A 25077-nucleotide genomic window follows, 5' to 3' on the forward strand; every position below is an offset into this window, starting at 1 on the left:
CACTTTGTTTTCTTGATGCCGAGGGTCTGAAGGGCAAACGTGTAAGCTGTGTGAAGCGCCTCGCTGGGGCAGTTGGCGTGTGATGACTGTCTTCAATGCGAAATGCTCTCGCATTGCAGCTCCCGATCTTGCCATGTTTCAGTACTGGGTGCTGCTTTGCAGAACAGGCATAGTTTGAACATAACTTTATTCTATTAGTTATTATTTCGTGTCAGAAACAAACTGTAGTCGATTTTTATGCCTCTGTTAGTGGTGATAGATGCAAATGCCTTGGCTGTGGCGATGAACCGACAAATAACCGCCTCGCCACCGGTGCCGCTCTGTTGCAGATCTCACGCAGTCTGCGCAAGTTGTTTTTTTTTTATTTATTTATTTACGTGTTTATTATACATTATAGGTTGGTATTTACTTATTATACATTATATGGTTGTTCATACGTCGTCCATTCCAAAGCCATATACTGGGAACTCAGAAATCGGTTGTGTGCAGTAGTTGGTACAAGTCAGGTGCCAGATAGTACAGTGTGTTTCTTGTATCAGACAAGCAGCCCTACACATCGAAGCAATTTCTTGTCATGCTCTGTGTATGTATCTTGATCTATGACGTCAAAAATATTCGCAGAGCCTGCAAAATGTCACAGAGAGTCCGAGCAGCCATTAAACACGTCATATTGATGAGGATGTTGCGAAGTGCTGCCAACTCAGATAAGCATTCCTGCTTAATTTAAAACAATATTAAATTATGTCCCAAGCAATGTTCACCATTAATACTCTGTTGGATGTACCTGTGCATGCAGGAGAATCTAACACAAACAACTGGTGTTTGAAATTTTTGGTGTCAGTGGTCCTCTAACAAAATACTCTTTTATGCATCAACTCGCAAAATAACAAACAGCCAATAATTTGTCCCACACTTTGGGAAATAACATCTTGAAACTGGTGTTATGCCAGAGATTCATTTCAAGTGGATACGTCTTGCAAACTCACAGGTTACAATTCGTAAGTTGCAATATGTGCCGTAACATAATTAATGTTAGAATGTTAATTAGTGATTATTTTAATTCGTTGAATACACATTTCGATTTCTCGTGCTAGTAATGTCTACCTCTGAATAATCCAGCTCAAGGACAAGAATTATGCTATCTGCCAGAGGAAATTTTAAAAAATTAAATATGATCACTCCATATAACACTTGGTTTCAATGCTCACTAACAAATCATTCAACAGTTGAACCAGTTTATTTACAATGATTGAAAAGTGCCTTGGGCCTCTCTGATACACTGTCAAAGCCGATTTTAAGCAGGTGGACAGCCAAAAATATAGATTGCTTTACAAATAGCCGTGTTCTTTATGGCAACATATGTTGCAGTTTGGTTGATTCATTCCACCATGTGCAAGCTGACACAGGCCAAAGTAAGGTCTATTAATCTGGCACAATTCTAATACTGTTCCACCATGACTTACATGAGACGAAAATGCAATTGTGCGAAAGTGGAGTTTCGCACAAAAGTAATTTTATCTGTGACTGCATTATAGTACATTTATGAACGCAGTGCACGTAGGTCATGCCTATTTAGCGGTGCCAATTACATCTTCCACAAATGAACGGTCAGACTCAAATTATATGATATCTAGAACATTCTAATTTGGAAAGTTCAAATGGCTTACATCCTAAAAAGTTGTTGCCACAAGTTGGAGCTTACTTAATGTGTCACATTTATCTGCTGTAAGCTGCACTAATGCAAATTGCATTCACCCTTAGCACAACTAAGAATGAAGGAACGAACAGAAACATACATGTAGACATATAAGTAGTTTGTATCAGCAGCATATAAGTTCTAGTTCGAAGTGGGCAGCAAAGGAGCTTCTTGAAGCCAATAAAGTCACGCAGGGTCAGTGTTGGGTTATCTACTGTTGGCTGATAATGCGAACTGGACCAGTAGCTCACATCATGTGCCATGAAAGGCAGGTATGATAAAGATAGAATGGCTCCTTCACTATTTGTTAGTGCAAGTAACCAAATGTCAAAACAGAATTGTTTACAGATAAGTGTCATGAACGATACAGAAGTTTGCCAAAATGTACAGGTGCACCCTGGCTTATGTGAGTGTACTTTCCACTGTTCCGGCAACATTTGTTTTTAGTTCTCAATTTCGTATCCTTAAATACTTATCAAGAAATTCACCAAATTTCGTCTTACTGGGTGTTTCACGTAACTTGAGCAAAGGACTTAGGAAAAAAAAAAGGTAATCCACAGCTGGTTGAAACCAACAATCCATCATGTGGCACTCTTTGGAATATTTTTCATATTCCGTTGAATTGCTTGTTTACCCAGGATGAATTATGAAAAAGAAATCTATATTCAGTTTAGGGTTAAGTATGTTTCGTCACGTTGAAGAGGGGGTTCAAAACGCAGCTCCTGTGTGGTGCTTTTTTTTTTTTGCACTTAAGGAAAGCCTGAAAAATACAACATTTAAAGAAAGCCCACAAAATCTGCCAGCTAGTTCTAATATTGTGTAATCTACAAGTCATCAGGACACTTGCCTGCCAACTGCCTCCTGGTAGACCATTGCCAATGACAACATGGTCTAGCACCCTGGATGGATTGTGAACCCAACTCAGAGCAGAAGGCTCATCAGAGCCAAGGTCAGCATCTGGATGGCACAAGGTGTCCAGGAGTAATGACACTGGGTTGCACGAGCGTCCCTCAAGGCCCGAGCTCAGCAATGAGAGGTCCTGGATTGTAGAGCAACAGTGGGCACGATTTGATGAAACAAGCACAAACAGAAAATGCTTTGAGCATTTGTGCATTTGCTGCATAAAGGATCAGCCATATTCTTTTTTTTTTCAATAGAATAATGAAATAAATATGCATATGAGCATTAGTTTTTGTATTTACTTTTCACAATAATAATGAATTTAAAAAATTTAAAAAATTTTAAATTCTGTGTCATATTAGCCTGCAAATCACAAAGCAGATTTTGGCCCACTTTTGAGTCATACACTCATGTAATTGCCATGTTCAAGCATATCTATGGCATCTCATATCGTACTGCTGCTGGCAAGATTTATTCTGAAGACATTTGTTTTTTACATGGCACCATTTAGTTGAATTGAAAAGCAATATTATAAGCTTTACCATAATTGATCTCAGTGAAAGATAAGCATTGGTGTGCACATAGAAAAGTAAAGGAAAAGTGGCAATTTTATGGCTATGGATTTTGCACCAATAACTTTAGACACGCATGTAGCGTGACATGGCACATTTTGCATGTGAGCGAACTAATGCACAGCAGGTTCACGAAAGAGCTTATTATAGTTTTATATCATAATCTGATAAAATCGCTAGAGTAGTTTTTTCTTACTGCTCACAGTCCGTAACCCCAAGCAATTCTAACCCATGACTAAGTTCTGTGTACTCGTGTGTATAAAGTATCTTCATGGCTGCTGTTGTCTAACATCTGTGCTACTGACCTATCCTACTGTGTTTGACATTTAGCACTTAATAGGTACAGCCAATAGAGTTCTAGCAAAAATTCCAATACAGATTTGTATTAGTCCAAATAGTTTTTGAATTTGATGTGCAATATATTTATTAGCCTGATAAGAGTTTATATTTGTGTAATACAATTGCTTATTAGTTTATAGTTAGTCCATTAGGAGTTTGGGCACATATATAAGTAATTTGTATTTGAGCATGTACAATGTTAAACTGCTTGCGGATAGGCTAATTGAAATATATGTTAGCCCTGTTATCAATGATTAGGTTTATTACAGATAAAGCTTTCAAGCCTTGCAAGTTGTAGTAGCAGAATAAGGCGATGTGTATTTGCATTGCAATTTATGTTGCGATCGGAAATAAAGGCCAATTAGTAAAGCAATGAACGGGGCTAGTTGATGGATGTTCATGGTTATATTGCGCGTAGTGTTACACTGACGAACATAAGGAACGTATGTCTGTGTCTTGTTTCTTATGTTCGTCAGTGTAACACTAAGTGCAATATAATCATGAAAGGCCAATTAGTTTTGATGGGGCTTGATTTGTCAATTGGTAGTGATAGGTCCCAAATGAAAGTCAAATAATGCTGTAAAACAATAAGATAGTTAATTATAGCATAATTATCATTTGAATCCACAAACAATAGATCTTAGTAGTTTAATATGAACAGTGAAGACCAGCATTTAGAAGTTATGTGAAGTTAAAAATCTGCCATAAAATTTTACCTATTAGTCTTGAACCACTGGTACTGTTTAGTGACAAATTTGCTTGCATACATATAGAATGTGAGCACCTTATATCCACTGTGGATGAGACGAAAATTATCACATTTTTGCTTTATGTTTTATAGTGCACTATCGATGGCATGAACCATTTGAAAACTGTTTTTTTTTTAATATTGACTATTCGACCGAGGGCTGAATTGAATAGGACAATATTTGATTTGTTATTCTAAAGCTTCGAATATTCCCACACCCCTATTACCAGTGAAAATGACAACAAACTTAATGACATAAGGTTGAAATATAGATGGTGGTGCAGTACAACATAGTAAGACATAATCAGAAAAAGTCACTTTTGACACTAGTTTTAAGATTTCAAACATGGGGAGGATAAATATGAGTTCAGAAATGTATTTTTAATACTACATGAAAGTTCTTGCTGCATATTATTTCTGGTAGAAGGCTATTCCACACAGCAGCTCCATCAATTGCAATTTTTCTTTTATCGTAGGCGAGCTTTCTTTTTTGTAGCTGCCTTTTACTTTGTTACGGCTTTCATAACCAATGCATTTCGACGAGAAGGCATTGTTAATAATAAGGTATGTATAAGAATAATCAGGTGCACCATCTGTTCAACTGACCCCAGAACACCTTTTGACAATGATGTAAAACATCATGGGTATGAAAGAGCATCACTTCATTATTCTCTTCTTGCAAAATACCACTGCATAATCATTAGATATCCATTCCTATCACACTGAAAATAACTGTATTCTTCAAATGCAAATACAAAACAAGATAGCCAGATCCAGGCTAGCCAAAGTGTAGCATTCTTTTGTCAAGCCCTTCCACAAAAAAAAATAGGAGACTGCCAGTGCTCCAATAATTGGATGCATTCTTTGAGGCCAGTAGAGAACTCCCATGTGTTAAAAGGCTCAAACCAAAACCCTATAGGGTTCTATATAAAAACCAAACTGCTAAGGTGACAGCGTACTAATGATTTGGCTGTGCAAGAACATTTTGAAGTTATGCTTGCCACTCACCTGTTCAACAAGGGAAAGACTTCGATTATTTTCAAGCCTTGCATGTAGGTACGGGTTTGGGTGACAGGCACCAGGTGCGTAGTATGGCCAATTACCAGCTAGGAAGTATGACATGGTGATGCCCGATGGCCCATTGCCTGAACAGAAAGCACAGAATAATGTCGCATCCACTAGATACATAGAAGCAGTTTCCTAAAGTTTCATGTTGAATGATGCCTTAAACAAACTTCCTATGTGAAATGACTAGGACAAAGCGAGAGGCCCAAAGAATGCACACACTACATGGCACATAATAACTTTAATGAAACAAACCAAACCAACCATTTATATGTTACAATAATACAGAGGCAAGCATTGCATGTACTAAATTGTATCAGGTGGCACTAAACCATCCACCTTATACACTCTCCTCACAGTCCTATATTGCCTACCATCCCAAGAAGCCAATACAGCAACATAATATATTCTGGAACACAGCAAACCCTCCCACCCTTGCACTGCTAAAAACTGACAACTAATTTAATCAAATTGTATACTTCAAATTAAATATTAGCAGTTCACTCAGTCTGTTCACCACCATGTCGCGATGCTTTTACACCTGTGTATTGGCTTTGTTACTGGCCAGACTTATAGTGCTATCCTTGTCAGGGCAAGCAATTTATAAGCTCGATAGTGCTATTCCATTGGGGGGTGGCAACACTCTAGCAACTCGGAGAGGTTCTACTTACAGTGGCACATACCAAATATTACCAACCTATCCCCTGCAGCAGTAAACCTAGAATAACTCTCCAAAGGTTGCTTGCCTGTACTTGTCCGCAGCTTCACTGCCTTCCCTTTCTATCCCAACATGCAAATAGACAATGGCTAGTGACTGAAAGAAGTTGCTTCCCTGCATGACCGTCAGTTTAGACTGCTAAAGTACAAGTTCAAGGCTGTTCATTTATTTGTACAAAGAAGTCCGAGTAATAAAGGAGAAAATGAAGACAGAAGTTTGTTGATTGATTTTGTTTTTAATTTCACAGCCAAACCACAGCACAGGTATGTTAATGTAACACCACTTATTTCATTGTACTTTCGAGTGTTCTGGCCATCTTTTCTTATAAACATTGGTTTTTGTGCCGAAAATGCTTCAAGAACATAAGTTGCTGACTGAATGCAATGTCATTCTCGTTTGTCAATGAACAAATTCACTAGACCCAAGCAGACGCCCATCAAAATCCTGACTCATTGCACAGCCGCCAAGATCGTGTGCTGTCACTGACAGCTGGTACAGGAACTTCACGGTGGCATTGCCATTTGATTATATTTCGTTTTTGTGTCTCCTACATACCCAAGCATCAGCTCACAATAAGACTGGCTTGGTTTTTCTTTTTTTTCTGAGTTCTTTAAGTGTAATTCAGCAATCCATCTTGAAGGTTCTGCACAAGCCTGCCGCGATGTCAAATTTTGACGGCATCTGCTTGGGCATAGTTTTTTTTTTAATCGGAAAAGATATGAACTACATTACTTTCTAAAAGTGCCGAAATCTAAACATAAGAACTGGGGTTAACCGAGGGGCCCAATTTTTATTAATCAAATCATGAGAAGCCAACAAACAATGACCCAAGGAAACAATAAGGGAAATTACTTTTACATAATAACTGAATTAAAGGAATTCTAAATTAACAACAATGAAAATGGATGAAAAAACAACTTGCCGCAGGTGGGGAACGATCCCACATCTTGGCATTACGCGTGCGATGCTCTCATTTCATTATCATTTCTTTAGTTCAATTAATAAGTACAAGCAATTCCCCCATGTTTTCCTTGGTGTCTTTGATTGTTGGCTTCTCATGATAAGATTGAACATAGCAACATTCAAGAAATTTTATTCAGCCGCAAGGCCCAATAAGGAAGAAAAAAAAAATGGCTGTGGCTTAGCTAAGGTTAAGCCCAGGATGCGAAGCATACTAGCCTTTATTTTAGTTGTTGAACCACTGTTTAGCCTGGTGAACTGCTGTTGCTTGGCTATATTTGGTTCGGCTAGACGAAGAAACAACTCATGCGTTACTCTGCTTATTCCTTTATTTTCAAACCAATAAATACGCTGTGGTGATCAGTAAAGTAGTGGCTCTTTGTTTGAACATCGCTGCTCTTTTATACAGCTGTTATGACGCCAGTGCCCTAGCGGGAGGAACGGGAGTTAGGCCGCTGCACCGGCTGTGCGACCGCAGGCGAGCGCAAGAGTTGAGCCCGGCTTGCAGCTGTTGTGATGTCAGTGCCCTAGCGGGAGGAGCGGGGGTTAGGCCGCAGTACCATCTGTGCGACCGCAGGCGAGCGCACGAGCTGAGACCCGGCTATGTAGCTACGCGGCCGCAAGCGAGCGCACGAGTTGAGCCTCCGCTTTTGCAGCTGTTATGACGTCATATGGTAGCTACGCGGCCGCGCGCGGCGCAGCAAGGAAGAGCGTGGTTGCGCGGCTAGTATGCTTCGCATAAAAATGCTTTGAATTCAATGATGTCACAATTACATACCGGTGGTGTAGGCTTGGTGCGAAATTTAAAAAAAAAACGAATGGAGCTTTCATTCACTCTTTTCTAATAATCAGGCATAGCCGCGAAATGGTCGAAAATGAGTTTTTAAAAGAATAATGTATCAAACTAATTTAGCATCTCTTTAAAGGTCCCCTCACCAGGTCTGGCCATTTCGAGCTGACAAGCGCAGAGCATACAATGCACGCTAACGATGGCGTTTGCGAAGTATTACATCGCTATGCGCCTCGGGAAGGTAAAAAATTTCTATCCGAACGCCGTTTTCCTTTTCCCTCGCGGCGACCGCGCTCCAAGCCGGACGGCGACGTACACGTGTTCTTGCGCCAACGTACTCGCGTTCGCGGTGCGACGTCAATCATCGAGACACGTGACTTCGACAATTATGCAAGGCAACATCTATTATTTGTGTGATCTGTTGCTTGAATTGGCAAATTGAAGTTTAGAGAAATAATAAAACACACAGACGAAATGTCCGCGTTTTTTTTTTTTTTTTACTTCGCACCGAAGCAAGAGATGTACTTCCGCTTCGTCTGCTTGTTCCCACGGTCGTGCAGTCACATGCACAGGTACCGAAACTATGCCATTTTCTACCGTGTTACAGCGCGCAATCATGCTCTGCGATCCGGTTGTGTGTGCCTCGGTATTCGTGCAGCACTGAATTATACCGCTAGTCATGTGTCCTCGTGCACAGCGCGCAAAATCGTGCGCTGCGCGAAACGAGACAATCGCTACAGATCGCGCGCAACGCCGTCAGTGGAAGTGCGCAGCGCCGGAAAAGAAAAAATAAATCGAGGAGAAAAAAATATGAAGGCAGCGCCCGTGACGTATGCATCACGCGATCCTCGAGGTCCGGTACGGGAAAACGCAAGGCAGGAATTTCGCTTGCGGAGCCTAGACGGGGCGAGTGGAGAGAGCGTCTTGCTTGGCAGTGGTGCTCGCCTGCTGAAATTATGGGTTCGCGGCATTGAAATATTTCTATCTCGGCTACTAATAAGCCGGTTTCAAAAATTTTTGCGGCAGAACGCTCCCCAGAGGACACGTAACAACTTCCAGCGTACATTCTTAAAACGGTTGCACCCTTTCGGATTATCGTTGTGTGGCAAATATATACACCCCAAAGGGTGCAACTGTTTTTAGAGTGCAATAATCGTCATCTGTCTTGTCCGCATTTCCTTTCTTGAGCGCGGCGAGCCCGGTATTTTCCAGTAACGAACGGCATGCGCGTTATCAGCATGACATAGCATTCCCGACAGGAAAGTAACGAGCGCAGCGTTTTCAAGAAAGGAAATGCGTGCAAGACAAATGACGATTTGACGAGTTTACACTCCAAAGAGTGTAAACTTTTCTTAGAGTATATCGTTGTGGGATAAATATACACCCGAAAGGGTGCAACCGTTTTAAGAGTGTTAACGACAACGGTCAAAGGGTACGCACCCTTCAGATGTTACCTGCTTCAATGAAGTTGCTGCTGCTGCTGACGATTTATTAGCATCCCCTCTTAAACGGGGCGGTGACAAATAATCACCTATATAGCCTGCTTGATTCAATCAGGTATACTGTACATGTTTTTCATTCTCGCATTTTTTGTCTACATCTCCATATATTTCTTCCCTCAAAACTCGTATTCTTCCCTCGTATCGCTACCTACGCCTGTAACAGATTCGGTCCTATTAATTTCTTCCCGCTTTTTTTTCTTTTTTTTCGGAATGAGCCGACTGCGCGCCACTATACGAGCGTCTCGTGCATTTTCTTCGAAACATGGTGCGATACCGAGTTTCAATATGTCTCCTAGATCATGCAAAATAAAATGAACATTGAACTCGTATAATTTTCATCTTTGGCACGAAGTTTTCGGTACACAACGCGGGACAATGAACGGAACAAATGAGCAGACTTATCTGCGATCGTTTGTTCCCTTTGTGTTCCGTCTTGCATTTCGAACTATAATGACTTCGCGTCAACTCACGGCTTTGAAACGGCGCCAAAGTGCACGCAGCACGTGCGAAGGACGGCGCTAGGAGACATAAAAACGACAACAAGGCGCATGAACAACTAAACGTTCATTTCAAGGTTGCGCAGAATAAATGCTGCGTTCCAAGCCATAACCACGGAGGCACATATCAGCAAAAGGGGACGATGATAGTGAACAAACCTACGGCACATTCCTGCCGGACTGCGATAGGATCGAAGTACAAGCATGGTACAAGTACTTCGTAGATGAAGTAACAGAAGCAATGCTGACACGCTATTCTCCTGTAGCCTTTTAATCTCCCCAGCTTATATAATTTCATTGTTTCCGGTCATCTGCAAAAAACGCAAGTTTTTTTCCAACAATGATGCCCCGCAACCGCGCAGTCTCGATATTCTAAGCCTTTTAGATGACCAGAGTTCCTAGTTTTGTTTTTCATTTCGCCCTTTTGCTGATGTGTATCCTCAATTTATCGCTTTTAGGTTGACGTCTAGCGCAAAAGGACATGCAGCACGACTGAGGAGTTGAAGACGACGGCAATAGCCTCACTAAAACATTTCCAGCACTGTAGCTCGCTCGTTATCTCAACCTGATATGCACAGGCGATTACTACGCGAGTGTCGAACCGATTTTTTTTTTTTTTTTTTACCCACCGCGGTGGCTTAGCGCCTACCGATGGTGTTGCGCTGCTAAGCGCGAGGTCGCGGGATCAAATCCCGGCCGCGGCGGCCGAATTCAAAAGGGGGCGAAATGCAAAAACGCCCGTGTCCCGTCCGTGCATTGCGGGCATGTTAAAGGTGGTCAAAATTAATCCGCAGTCCCCCACTAGGGCGTGCTTCATAATCAAATCGTGTTTTGGGACGCAAAACCCCCAGAATTCATTTTTTTTTCAAAGAAATTTCTAGGCAATTTGACAGCACCGACTAACTGAAACCAAAATTCTGCACGTGACTGACTTCAACTTTGCCACACACTAGAAGCACACAGTCATCTGGAGTTCATATTGATCGACTGGCTGTACGCTTCCTGAATAATAAGCTAAAGAGAGCGACATTCGTACTCCCCTGGCCTCTTTTTCCGAGTCACCTCGCCCCTCGCCCTGTCAGGATCCTGGCATCGCGTCGACCGCACTTTTCGATCGCGGTGATCACGCTGCGCAGCAATGCGATCGACGCGATACCAGGATTCGCGATCAAGAGCAACTGTCATGGCGCCGGCGCGAGTCAAAAGAAAGAAGCAACATAAAAGGCGCCGCCGAACCGCGGGAACGACGCCAGCATAACCACGGGACGGCAAGGTAAAAAGGATGTGGCTGCCTTCAGTATTATTCAGGGGACTTGATTTAGTGCGGCTGTTCGCGGCCACTGGCGGCCAGAATACGAAAGTTACTTCTACGCGCACTCGGAGAAGACCGACGACACAACGCCTTGCACCGCGCCAGCGTTCTTTCGCTTAACGCTGCCAAATCCAAGCTATCCGCTTTTGGTCTATGTTGGTTTGCATGACCTAAAAATAATTACAAAGAAACAGCATGCATTTATTTTGTACAAAAACACAACAGTGCTCCTGAACTGTACGGATGCTATTGGCGACGAGTTCCACCACTGGCGCCACCGTCGGCGTGACGTGGCATGAGGGATCACGTGGACACAGGGGCCGCGTCGGCTGCTTCGGAAGCGCCGAAGCGAGCTGAAAACGAAAGTTTAAAGTCCCACCTGCGCCGCGGTTCTGATTAAGTGGTGGGGCTTTACCGCCTTGAATGTCTGCTTGACAACATGTGAAACTGCTATAATAGGCCTTTGGAGGCGTGCAGCATGGTAGGCTACTGCTCGGTGCCGCAGTGCCGGACGTATATACACAACGGAGCCCGGTGTCAGTCTTCTTCACACGTAGCTGCAGGGCAAGGAGCTGCGTGAAGCTTGGCTGGCGAAACTTAGAACCGGCAGACAGCCATCGGCTACAACTCGGGTATGCAGCAAGCACACACGTGAGGAAGATTTCTGCTACGGCGCCGGCACTGCGCGATGTTCGGCGAGTAGCAGAAAACGCGCACTGAGAGGCTCGCCCGCGCCCGCTGCCCGGCTAATGTCAGGACGGTTTGGTCTATGGCCTTTGGTTGATGCTAGATACTAGCAAGTTCACTGGAACGGAAAGGGAGCGGTAAAAACGCACATTAAAGAAAGGAATGGCATATGGTCATGTTTGTGTTAAGAATTAATGCACTGGATTACAAAAAAGAAGCAGAGGGAAATCGCACGCTGAGAAGACCGACAAACATACAGTACGACCTAACTTGAGAAATAGTATTGAAATGTCCAAGAATTTAGAAGACAAAAAAAAAAAAGATCGAATCGTCGCGACGGCACATCACAGTTGCCGTAGGCGTCGAAGTCTCTATAACGAAATTATTTTTGAACAGTTCTGATAGCGTCCAAGCAACAATGGTTGCTAGTGTACTGACAAATACTTATGCTGCGGCTAAAGCTTACGGCACGCACACACACACGCGGTGCGGAAACGCGCTCACAGCGAAAGCAAAACATTGTGCGCGGACATGCATGCAGACGCGCAGTCGGTCACCGCGAACCCGTGCGATCGCTGCATTGATGCTTCATTCTGTTATGCCCCATTTGGTTATACAGACAGCCTACTATAAGAACATATTCCACATAGTTTACTTTCAGCGTTTGCCTACCTTTCACGCAAGAAGCCGGTTCGGGAGACTCCATCGCGGCGACCGCGCGTAGTGGCGTTCGCGGTACGTACTCGGTAAAGAGATAGCGTCTGTAAACGATGCTGTGTGCCCAAGATTACTATATCGACAGTCAAAAACTTCCCTAATTTTGAGAGTACGTACATGAATGTACAGGAGGGCTGCCGCGTGTTGTTTTTATTGAGCGCCGTAGGCGATAACTATGAGGAGCGCGCCGCGTGATCCCTCATACTACGCAAGGGAGGTGCTTCGGACAGATGGCGACTCCGTAACTCCTCGCCCCCAATATATATATATATATATATATATATATATATATATATATATATATATATATATATATATATATATATATATATGTGTGTGTGAAGTTGAAAGATCGCATTGTGAAGCACACCATAGAAGCAACATGACATTTCTATCGCACCTACTTGTGTTTACGTACCAGTGTGATAAAAAGCGCCGCAACGCTACGAAGCGCGCCTTCATTTCATCGATTATATATACAGGGTGTTTCAGCGAACACTTTTAAAATTAAAAAAAGAAAATTGCCTGTGGCAGACAGCACAATTCTAGTCCATGAGCTGGTCCATGAGCTATCTCTAAGAGGCCGATATTACACACACACACACACACACACACACACACACACACACACACACACACGCACACACGCACGCACACACGCACGCACACACGCACGCACGCACACACACACACACACACACACACACACACACACACACACACACACTTGAAATGCATAAGTGACTAATTTACAAAATTTCCTAATTAAGTTTTAACTAATTGCCTTAGGGCACCTATTGCAATTTACAAGTTCTAGCGGGCGAGACTGCAAGGAATATCAACTTCAAAATATTTATGTGGATGACACCAATTACGAGATATGAGCCATCAAACTTGTGGTAAAAATGCCACTGTCGTTCCACTTACTTTCTCAGTAAAACATCGTTTTATGCACTGAAGCACAAAATTAACTGGAAGGCCAATGCATTTCTCTGCAAAGTTCGGGAATTAATATCGCGAAACTGGTGTCAGCCTGCGAATTCTTTCCAAGTGGATCCCGCCTTGCGAACTCCCTAGTTAGAATGTCGAAATTGCAATAAGTGCCACAAAGCAATTCGTTAAAAGTCTTGCTTAGTGATTTTTTGTTAATTAGACGTTTAGGCATTTCAATTTTTAGTGCAAAAAAAAAATCAAATCGAGGGTTTTAGGTGCCAATTATTGTGCAAGCAATGTCCGCCTCTTCGAGTAGACCAGCTCATGGACTAGAATTGTGCTATCTGCCACACGCAATCAGAAATCTTCATTGCGAAAGCTTTCGCTGAAACACCCGATAGATCTCCCACCACCGGAGTGATAGTATTATGCAAAAACATGCCTGTCTCCCGACGCGACACGTTGAAAACTGCACTAACCGTGCTGCCAGTTCTAAAATGACAAGCTCGCGTACATTTACAAATGAGGTAGCATGGTTGAGTCACAAGTGCAGACAGTGCATGGATGAAAAGCTCCATCGAAGATGGCCAACCTGAACCCGAAATTTTGTTTGTTGTTTCGTTACGGAGTGAAAAAAAAAGAAAAACACGAACGTTCCGGTACAGCTTCGGTTTGCGCAAGAATAACATCTTTTTTAATTATCTTAATGTTTTTTCAGTTGTCGGTTCAGTTTCAGTTCGTAATTTGGTTACTAATGACGAAAGTAGGGCAGCGCATGGAACTGTATCCTACAAGACAGCACATGTATCAACACTACAGCATAGAGAAAGAAATTAATTTCTCTATGGGTACAGTACAACTAGTGAAGGTTTTTGCATGGCAGGACGTTCCGAACGTGCCAGGGGAGCCCGCGCCAAACATGGAATTGTCAGCGACGATTTCTGCCACAACCCTATCGATGCAACGAATAAGGCAGTTTCGCCTTTTCCCATGTGGGCTTGTTAAACGAGTATCGTGTCTTACTTAATTTAGCCCATTCGACGACTAGGCGATTTAAAAATATATATATATTTTTCTTTAAAGCCATACAGAAGGCTACGGTCCTGCGACATGCATTGCACACTTCTTTGGTGCCGATTAAGTAATTAAATTATGGAGTTTTACGTGTCAGAACCACCTTCTTTATGAGGCAGGCCGTAGCGGAGGACTCCGGAAATTTCGACCACCTGGGTCCTAAATCCAAGTACCACGGGTGTTTCCGCATTTCGCCCCCATCGAAATGCGGCCGCCGTGGCCGGGATTTGGTGCCGATCCACAATGACTACTGTGAATATGGCAGATCAAAGAAGACATAAAAGGCTTACCTATAACAACAACCTCCTTGTAGACGGCCATATCTACCGGTACGTCTTGAATGTCCTAAAATGAAAGAAACGGGAGCGGTTACAGATGAGCTCTCGGCGCTGCAAGCATGTACTCGATAAGCGCGAGTTGCACGCATACCAACACGCGATCACGCAAGGCAAATGGCTACGGATGGGAGGAAGTTCTAATGATGGCCTCACACGTGCTGATATGCTCAGACAGCAGGGACTACTCGTTTGGTTAAACCGAGACGGCATGTTCAAAGTTATTTCTATGGCTGGGCGTTCTCGGCTTTAAAACTAACTTCATAAACTTATGGCACAAGCTTCATTTCTTTCCTTCCGAAAAACAACTTCTCACCTTTCTTGTTTTTTGTCAGTTACATTGCAGAGAAATTGGCGTTATTTAGTGACTTGTTCACGTGAAAAACAAACCTGTGCTTTACGGCGAGCATTTTAAACGGCTTTACCTGTATTATCGGTAACAGCGGCTACATGCAATCGTGTAATCAATTGCGCACCTATTCCTAAATGCTGAACTGCAACGCCTCGCGCTTGGAGTTTTCAAAGGAAACGTATCAGCTACTGATTTGCTCCAAGCTACTTCTGGACCTCCGTGCTGGAGCAATTTCCCTTTTCGAGCTACTGCGCATAGTTCTGTGCGGCCTTCTGAATCCACCCGGCGCCGACCGGCACGCTTGCGACGTCACGACCTTTGGCGCGGAGGCACTGGAGATGCGTAACGCACGCGTTCGGCTATACTCTTCGCAGAAAAAGGAAAAAGATGGAAGAAAACTAAACCGCGTTTGTTTAAGCTCACGGAGTCGCTAAACACTTTTCACGTTCATGACGTGCCTGACGAGGAGCCGCCAGCGATCCTATACTCCGTTCCATACATAAAAGTCAACGCTGTGGAGGCTAGATTTCTTGCAGTGGCTGCGTTCGCACTTGGATATAGTTCATAGTTTTTTTTTTTAAATGGAGGCCCAGTATTAAATGAAACAGGTTTTAACCCTTCGAAACAAACACACTGTGGTATACGGCTGCTAATACGTTGTTCTAGATCATTTTTAGTTTTGCAATTCTTTTCAGTTTTTTTTTTTTTTAACAACCGGTCGCGAGGAGCCTCACGTGCATGCTCGCGCTAGCGGACGTTGTTGTGGCGCCCAGCGTAGCATAGACGCCATATAGTTGTATGAAAGACGAATGTATATAGACGATGAAAGATATGATAGACGCAACGCGCGGGGAGTGATAACTTGACCGAAGTTCTTGCATAGCTTCCGCAGCGTTGACTGTTATTTATGGAACGCAGTAAAGCTGCGACGAGCTGGGAAGACAAGCGATAACTGAATAAGTGATGGTACAGCGAAATCAGAGATCACACTACCACGTACGCGCGCGATATCAAGTGATTCGCACCGCGCGCCGTTCTCTCCCTGCTTTCACTTGGCCCTTCAGCCTTTAAGGAGGCACATGCCACCCCCGCAATACGGTGGACGAGACATTCAGCTAAATTGGCAGTTTTTGAAAGTCCACATGGGCGCTCCGCCAGGAGGCCACCCCAGGAAGGCCGCAATGGCCCTGATGGTTGCAACCTTGCAAGTAGTCACATTTCTTGCCAAAGCTTTGCACGCAGCTGCTAAAAAAACGTAGCGCATGTGACCTCTGCACATGCACGACGCGTTTACCGTACATACCCGAGCGATCAACCAGCGCTCACTGGTGGCGCAAAAAGCGCCAGCCGCCTTGCGGTGCGATGACCGCGCTTGATTCGCTGACCACTATATATGCCTGCATAATGCGTCACATCAGCCAACTTTCCCCGATAAATTTGCAGAAATGTTGGTTTTATTATAAACGCGGCGTTCCTTTAAAGAGCGGGTAACATCGTACAACAAAAACCGGCAAGTCCGTGCTAAATCAAGAATGAGATCTAGATACGATAAAGAACGCAAGCCTTCCGCGAACACGCTTGACCCTCAGTCTGCCCCTGCAAAGTTGAGACCTCCTTCCAACCAAGATCATCGCCCCGACAAGTCAGCCCGTCAAGCGAGCAGGGTCTCAGCGCCACGACACATGCCCACATATCGGATTTCAGCGCAGACGCACGAGGCAGTTCCAGGGCATTCCACGCGGCGGCGAGGTGAACGCGCCGTCGGGGCTGCGAAGTTCGGCGGCACACACGAGCACGAAGGCCGCTTACTTATCCCAGACACAAACGAGCGCCGTTTCACACCCTCGCGCAAGTTGCCGGACGACGCGCGATAAGATCGGCTGGCGCACGCCAGTCGCAACGCCGGGCCTCGCGCGGGCGGCGATCACGCGCCACTTTTGGCGGACGTCGACGGGTCGCGCGCGCTCTCTGCAGTCCGGCTTTATATCGCTAGAGCATGGGCACTTTGGCTCGATGTCTTTCGGCGCGGAGTGTATACCAGCAGAGCTCTTCTGCAATCCGACGCCTCAAAAGTTTAAGCACCCGCCGTGGTTGCTCAGTGGCTATGGTGTTGGGCTGCTGAGCACGAGGTCGCGGGATCGAATCCCGGCCACGGCGGCCGCATTTCGATGGGGGCGAAATGCGAAAACACCCGTGTGCTTAGATTTAGGTGCACGTTAAAGAACCCCAGGTGGTCGAAATTTCCGGAGCCCTCCACTACGGCGTGCCTCATAATCAGAAAGTGGTTTTGGCACGTAAAACCCCATAATTTAATTTTAAAAGTTTAAGCCGCATTCTCGGTGGAATCACTTTCCCCACATAAGACTCATCGACGGCATTCCCATTGTTACACAAGAGGCGTCGCGCTTTGTCATTACGTCGCACAGAGGTGAAAGTATTCCCAAAAGTGGTCAAACGAGCACACGGGTCCTGGTACGCTTATGTCAGGCAAAACACTGCGCAGATTTTACGACTGTTGAAAGCCAGGCGAGTTAATAGTATTTACCACACTGGTTACAGTGCTAAGTAAGACGAAACAAAGAACGAGATGCTCAAGGTTGGCGTTGGACGCACGAGACCAGCGCACCCGTCCTGGGCATTTCGCAATTGTTTCGCCTTCCTTAGCGCTGCTACCCGGTTTCATAACGCGCTCGTTTGCGTATGACGCAGATGTCAACTGAACGCTACCGGTTTGTCCGTGAAGCGGGAAAGCCACAGGACGCGGCCCGCTTCCAAGTGAGCGTTCTGCGCAGGCGCGACCGTGTCCTCCACATAGTTAAACGAAGCGAGTCGGTGACAGAGCACTTCAGGACTCGCGCTGTCATTTCACTCACGGTCCGAACTGTAGTCTCAACATTGCAGTGCAAATGGGTATTTCTAAAGTTACGATTTTCTGGTTCCTTGAAAGCACCGCGCCATCTACCGGGATGCCAAATTCAATAACGCGAATATGAACGCCAAGTTTCACGAAGTTAGAAACCTGTCATCCAGGCAAGTGTAGCGCTGCGATAAAACTAACAAAAATGAGTTTCTCAAAGGGCATATCCTGCAGCTGAAAAATTAATGGTCACGTAATCAGACTACCGCTAACCAAGAGCCCCACTATAGTGGCCGAACGAAATCGACCACTCAGGGCGTTGGAAGCGCACGAACGACGTAATACCTAAATGAGTCCTGTGGAAGTTGTCAACATTTGTGAAAAATAAACAAAGCCATCCACGGCATTATGCAGGGTGCCCGAGCTGTGCTGCAGTATGACACACCGAGTGCCCGAGATCGCAGTGCTTTCAGACCTACAGCACACGAACGATAATGGGAACCAAGTCGACAGGCTCTTGTAAAAGCGAGTTTCGTAATTCTGAAAGCAAACATTTCATAATTATCCGTCTCTGCATTTTCGTCGACGAAATGGAGGCTCGTGTCAGCGTTGCTTCAGCTTGCGATGTTGCCGCTATGAATTTTCCTGATCACGGTTACTAACGAGCAGTTCCGCACGAGCAGTGTAAAAACTGCCACATTTTTTTTTTCCTTACAACGAATACAAATAGAATGTTTAGCACACGTAGACTTGCCTCATCGGGATCATGCATTAAATGTTCTGGGACGCATGACTGAGAGTTGGAGTTGTCAAGTGTTCCATGATGCGGGGAATAAATTCGCGACTCTGCACGCTCTAAATTCGAAGGGAAGGATAAGAGGAATGCAGACAGTTCCTGGAAACCGCTCGTCTGCTACACAAATATTAGTGCTGACAACTTAGCGACCGAATAAGGTGAAAAACGCGCACCCGGAACTCGCGGTTTACAAGCACTGACCGATAATTCTTACACAGAGCAACAGACCATCGCCAACATAAAGTTTAATACTCTTAGGCTTTGATAATTATTCGTATACCTAGTACTGACATTACGCTTAAAGATTATTAAGTACCACTAAATTTAAACCTGCAAGCATCTCCCCTCCACTCCCCCTTTCCATTTTTTTTTCTGGTTCTTTTCTCTCTATCTCACTGGCACTATTACTGCAACGCAGGAAGCCAGCGATAGAGTTTGAAACCTGACAAGAACAAGGAAGACAGAAGGGGAGAAAGATACGGCAACGAGAACAGCGCCCTGGACAGACGTCAAGAATAGCTGTACTCGACAGAGGTCCGTGCCAAGAACACCGACACCCGCGGAGGCACGCTTTAGCCCACGGGCACGCCGTTCATTGCCAGGGGAGCTTGCGCGAGAAGACGGAAGACGACAGCGCAGCTCTTCGTCTGTCGTGTCGCAAGCACGCAGACAGCGTGCTGGCAGATGTGAGAAAGAATGACTAGGCAGGAAGACTGGCAGCAGCAGGCCTATTGGGTCTCGATCAGTAAAGTTCACGTGCTCTATATACAGGCGCGCAACGTATACCGACTTCTCAGCCATCAGTATTTCAACTGTACAGTTTGCCGGGCGAATATGAACATGCGTTTCGTTCTAGCTCTGCGTGCGAAGGTTAAATTATGTCACAAGAGCCGCGCGCATTTTAAAGAAACGGTCTATCTCACCTAGTCAAATAACGTGCAGCTTATACACGCCACGCATATATAAGACGACAGTGGTTGATTATAGGAAATGCGTTCGGTCATGTACTTGTGCTCTCCATTTTCGGTGCTATGAATCTAGCGGAATAACAAAGGCGATTCGGGAACCATGCAAACGCTCTTTGTGAAAGTAATCAGGCGCTTTCGAAGCCTTCTCCAAGAGATCGATCGGCCAAGCAGCAGCTGTTGTCAGCTGCAAGGACGGCTCTTGCCAGAAGGACGGTCGGAGTCAACGGCTGCGCTACTTCTCGCCAGCGGCATACGAGCAGGCCAAGTTTATTGCTTAACGGCATTATCTCTGCTGTAACCGTAGGTCGGCAAAATAAACACAACTCCCGCTCCAGACTCGCTCACAAAATATAACTTCGGGCTCACTCAGATTCACGAGAGGCTCCGCGAGTCTAAAGTGAGTCGACTCACGAATGAGTTCCCGGATATATGGGTGAAACAGACTGTTGCGTGGTCTGGATGCACGTTTATGGGCCTTTGCAAAGTACGTTTACACAAGCCAAAAATACATATGTAACATGCAGGGCGCCCAGGGTATATATAAGCAGCCCACAAGAGGGCCAACGAGAAAGGAGCGGACAACTATTTAACATCCACATAAATCGAAATTATGCATTGACTGACGTACTTTGAACAGCAATTTTGAAACGTTTGAATTCACACATTACGAGTGGAACACACTTAAGTAATCACAAAGTCTTTCCACCCATACGCAGTTGGCTAAATTATTTTGAAGTGTTCAATAGCACTGCCAGCATCAGGGCACAGTTTGCATGAAATAAAAAAAAAAATCAGGAAACAAGAACGCACACTTTTCACATCAGCAGCGATTCAACTAAATTAAAAAAAGACATGTATCGGCTACTGTGCAGGAACCGGAACGTCCAGTTTCCGTCAAACCCTTCATGCAAACGTCCATGTGTATATAGCGCAGATACCTCAAGAAATCGTTCTGCAGACAGTAACCTAGCGGAGGGGAATAAACCCGTTCTGCCTCTTCATATTAGCGTCGCCAAACGATCGTGATAAGCAATTGGCAACAAGCACTGCAGCCGCAGGAAACTTACGATTGGTAGAATTTTACTCCACAATACTGCGCAGGGCCTACAATAGACGCCCACATATATTAGGTTTGAACAACGTCTTCTTTTCTTTGTGTGTGTGTGTACGTGCACCAAAAGATGCGTTATCGTGATCATTTGCCAACCACTGGGCTGAAGAGGAAGTTATCTCGATGTTACAACACCCACAGATGATAGCGGGCGGCAGAGGCGGAACGCGGTTCCGTTCCAGGTGGGGTTCTTTTTCTCTTTTTTTTTGTTTGGCAAGGTTATATATATATATATATATATATATATATATATATATATATATATATATATATATATATATATATATATATATATATATATATACACGAAGCGAGATAAACAAGAAAAAAGAAACAGAACCCAGCTTTCAAGGAATTATAGCGACACATTTTAACAACTACAGATGGAAGAATTCGCGACATATAAATGAAAGATTAGGTAAAGCCTCAGTAGTTTTCATGGACTAAACGCCGGCGTCACGACAACAATTCGACAGAACAAACTACGCAGTTTTGTATGTTTTGGAATGCGATGGCGAGAGCCGTTTGGTTGCATGGGATCCCAGACGACTGACGCGTACCCCGCGCCTGGCGAGCAACAGCTTTTTTACATGGTTACCTTTAGTGAAGATGCGGCGCAAGAAAAGTTAGCAGTGTAAGTAAACAAGTATGCGGTTAGTACTGTTCGCAACATGCAAATACACCACACGCGTTTTCTCCTTACTGAACTATGCACACAAAAGCTATACAGTTCATATGGCCCTCTAAAACACTAACAAACGCGATCGCAAATCGGTGCCATATTTTGAGTATACGTTCAGTTTGTCATTACACGGCCCAACGAAAAATGGGATACCTGATAAGCTACCAATAGCATACAATGCGGCGATTCTGTGCTTCACGCAGAAAGACTAACAAGTGACACAAGAAAAAAGTAACAAAGAAAACACACACTTGTGAAGAGTAACGAGGCCCCATACACGGTTGCTTTGTTTCTGTATTTCTACCATCACACCCTCCCATTAAATTGTTGGCTGCAAAATTCATGCTAAAAATAACCAAGACAAAGCGAACAACATTCACCACTCACTCCCACGAGAGAATAAACGGACCCCTTGTCCTGCCACGCGCCCTAACAAGAATGGCAGTTTTAAGCGCTTCCATCGGTCGGACTTGTAAACTAAGAGCGGGGTTAGCAACCTGTCTCGGTCTGGAACCAACTTGTCGACAAGGGGACTCGTCTTCGCCAAGGCCCTGACGGAGACGAGAACTTCTTGCTGGGAAAGTTGGTATTCATTCATTATACCTATTTTTAAGGCGCCAAAAAATCACACACAGCACACAAGAGACAATAACGGGGCAGAAGGGAGACAACTCCCGCGGTAGAAACGTTGGCTCCAGCCCGATACATTCCTTCTTTGACCCCTCTTGTAAACTAAATGTTTTAGAGAAAGCGTACGAACGGGGCTGAGCGTACCCAAGATAATATCGTCGGAAACCAAAGTATCCTTGAGCTCTTTCGCGCGCGGGGCCGATAGCGGATGTTAACTTTGGGTGCGCTGTTTGCAAACAACTAATCTTCCTTTGGCTCCACCTCCCATGCTCACGTTGGCTTCACCAGCGTCACGAACCTTCTCTTAAATAAGCGAGCAGGAAATGGAAAAAAGTACGACGCGCTGATCTAACCCCCGATGTCATCCTATCATTTCCAACGAGAAAGCGGCACATCTCACTCCTCCCACTCGCTATCGCCGAAACACAAGTAGGCATGCCGGCTTGCCACCGGTCCGTTTACCTGAGAGCTCTGTAAATGCCTCGAGCCAGACAACGCGGCGTTCATCGACCGCGCACAACCGCTGCTGTTCCACGTGCGGCTAGCATCAGAGGCGCGATGTCTTGGACGGTGCGGACAGTCCAGCAGTGAGCGGACAGCCGACGTCACGCACGGCGCGCGCACGCCCGAGCTCGCTTTCCCCCTCGCATTCGGCGGCGGCGCGCGCGAGGAAGACCACTCGCTGAGGGAGCCCGCGAGAGCGTCACTGTGTTGAAACACGCGCTTCTTTCCTGTACGTACATGCCCCGGAGATTAGCTGCTTGTGCAAGAAGACCACTCTCGAAGGTGCGGAAAACTACGCTCGAAACACTCGCCGTCCACTGATAAAAACGAGAGAGAGATAAAGAGAGTGGGTGAGGAATAAGGTATAAAAAAAGACGCACGCTTCTCCGCCAGATGTCGACCTCAGTACAAGGGCAACGCCGACCTTGAACCAGGCATGTGGCGGGCACGTGAAGACATGCCGATGAAAAATTATACCGCTGTCCTAGAGAATCTTCATAAAGGCGCTCGGCAACAGGCGAGAAGCGATGCGGTCGCAATTCTGTCGAATCGACAACGCACAGCGTTTCGTGGAGCCAACGTCCCGCGGAGCGCGCGTAATCGTTTCCAATGTTTGCAGGGAATGGGACGACAAACTGACGCTTGCCCGACGAAACCGAGTGTGCTCGGCTCCCGGGCAGTCAAGGGTGCAAGCCCATCAAGGCGGCGCGTTTTGTGCCGCCTACGGCGGGAGTTGACGCAATAGGGCTGCAATGAGTCCTGCGAAGCCATTTACATAGGAGAACCAACGCCCATAGACACCCGGACCTATTACGGCTCACCACGGCATCCATTCATTCGTGCCCGGCAAGCGTTGAATAAGAAAGGAACTTAATAGTCCGGTATAAATGCTACCGGAGTGCATTAGGTGAAATTCGTAAACAGAGTCATTACGATAAAAAAAAAAGGGGGGGGGGGAGGGGAGACGACGCAACAGCCGATCCGAGCTTGCATAGTCATGATCACAAAACGCACACGACGGCAATTACCGGGTACCATGCATACGACTGTACCATCAAATAAGTACGCGCATATTTTTTCTAAGTCAGGGGGAATTTAAGGGTGGCTTTTACTCGCGTTACAGTATTGGCTAATGGCACCGAATAATCAATATTCTGGCCATATCGTTAAAGCAAGAAGCATCTAGTGCAGTAGCTGATCTGCGCTATCATGCTAGCGCTTCCGATTTATTCAGTTCGTTTAGGATGCTGAAGCTTTTTTCGTTCTTCTACGAATGTCAGTTTCCGCTTTCTCTGCGTACTAGAGCTCACTTGTAAGTGCATATTTGTCTCGCTCCACCCTGAATTCTTACACTGCACGACCACGCGCATAGAATGCTAGTCAGATGCTGCATTACACTCTCCACCGATCGTTCTTAGCAAGTATACAGCATGTTGCGCCTTCTAGCAAAAATAGAAGACGGAAAGAAAATTGAAAGGAGGAAGACAGCTAGATATATTCTTCTAGCTCTAACGCAACAATTTTGTTTTAGTGGTCTGTTCTGCATTGTTTATTTCTTCGTTTGCCTGACGCTGCATGCACTACTCATGCTTTTCTGCCATTATAGTATAAAGCTGGTGTGTATAGCATGTATAGGACGGGAATAACTTTAAACGCAGCTTTCATCCTTTCTTACTGGTCATAATTTGTATTTTGCTGCAGTTGGCGTAGGAAATATTTGTAAATTTCAAAGTTAACTTACGAAAATATGACATCTTAAGAAATCAAATAAAAAATAAAAAGAAAGACGCATATTTGGCACATGAACAAACATGGCCGGCCTGAGGGCAGCGTCATGAAATACCATGTACGCCCCTCGTTAAACCCGTGTTAAATCACTGATCAAGCATATAAGGTCTGCTGGCAGTATAAAAACCAATCCTTTCGAAATACACTTAAGGAACAAGAGTGACGCGCTTTTTCGCAGGACGAAGGCTTCTTGAAGGTCATCGTGCGCAAGTATACCAATGGACGGCGTTATGATGATAACTTCGGCTACTAAAAATAGTAAGGAAATGAACCCCCCAAAATAATAAACAACGTTTTTCGCGCGAGCGAGAAAAAATTGATTATTGCGACATTTCAAGTAGAGAGAAAGAAAAGAAACCGTACATACAGATACAGTCGGTCCTAAAAAGACATTTCCATTTTTTTTCACGTAAAAAAAAAAAATAGTCATCGTCATCGTTCTTATCGTCGTTGAAAAGCGAGTTGACGACGCGAACCGAAACGTACAGAAAAGCACAAAGATGGCCGCGAGGTTCTAGAAAAGGCTGGTGTCGTCACCTCTTCA

At 44.8% G+C, this 25077-nt stretch overlaps 1 protein-coding gene across 18 annotated transcripts in view; it reads right to left on the reverse strand.

The window, feature by feature from the left end:
* The window catches only part of LOC135906620 (oxidative stress-induced growth inhibitor 2-like), a 280892-nt gene that overhangs the window by 19924 nt on the left and 235891 nt on the right, over nucleotides 1–25077 (reverse strand). For 17 of the 18 annotated variants that reach the window (XM_065438082.1, XM_065438083.2, XM_065438081.2 and 14 more), the window contains 3 exons: nucleotides 14801–14855; nucleotides 5264–5400; nucleotides 2544–2735 (listed from right to left, as the gene is read on the reverse strand). In XM_065438082.1, coding sequence (XP_065294154.1) covers nucleotides 2544–2735; nucleotides 5264–5400; nucleotides 14801–14855 — 384 coding nt within the window. Of the gene's footprint in view, nucleotides 1–2543; nucleotides 2736–5263; nucleotides 5401–14800; nucleotides 14856–22703; nucleotides 22813–25077 lie in introns of those variants that run through there. The other variant, XM_065438073.2, reaches the window with a different exon arrangement.

The sequence above is a fragment of the Dermacentor albipictus genome, chromosome 1 (assembly GCF_038994185.2).
Source record: "Dermacentor albipictus isolate Rhodes 1998 colony chromosome 1, USDA_Dalb.pri_finalv2, whole genome shotgun sequence".
Classification (NCBI taxonomy): domain Eukaryota; kingdom Metazoa; phylum Arthropoda; class Arachnida; order Ixodida; family Ixodidae; genus Dermacentor; species Dermacentor albipictus.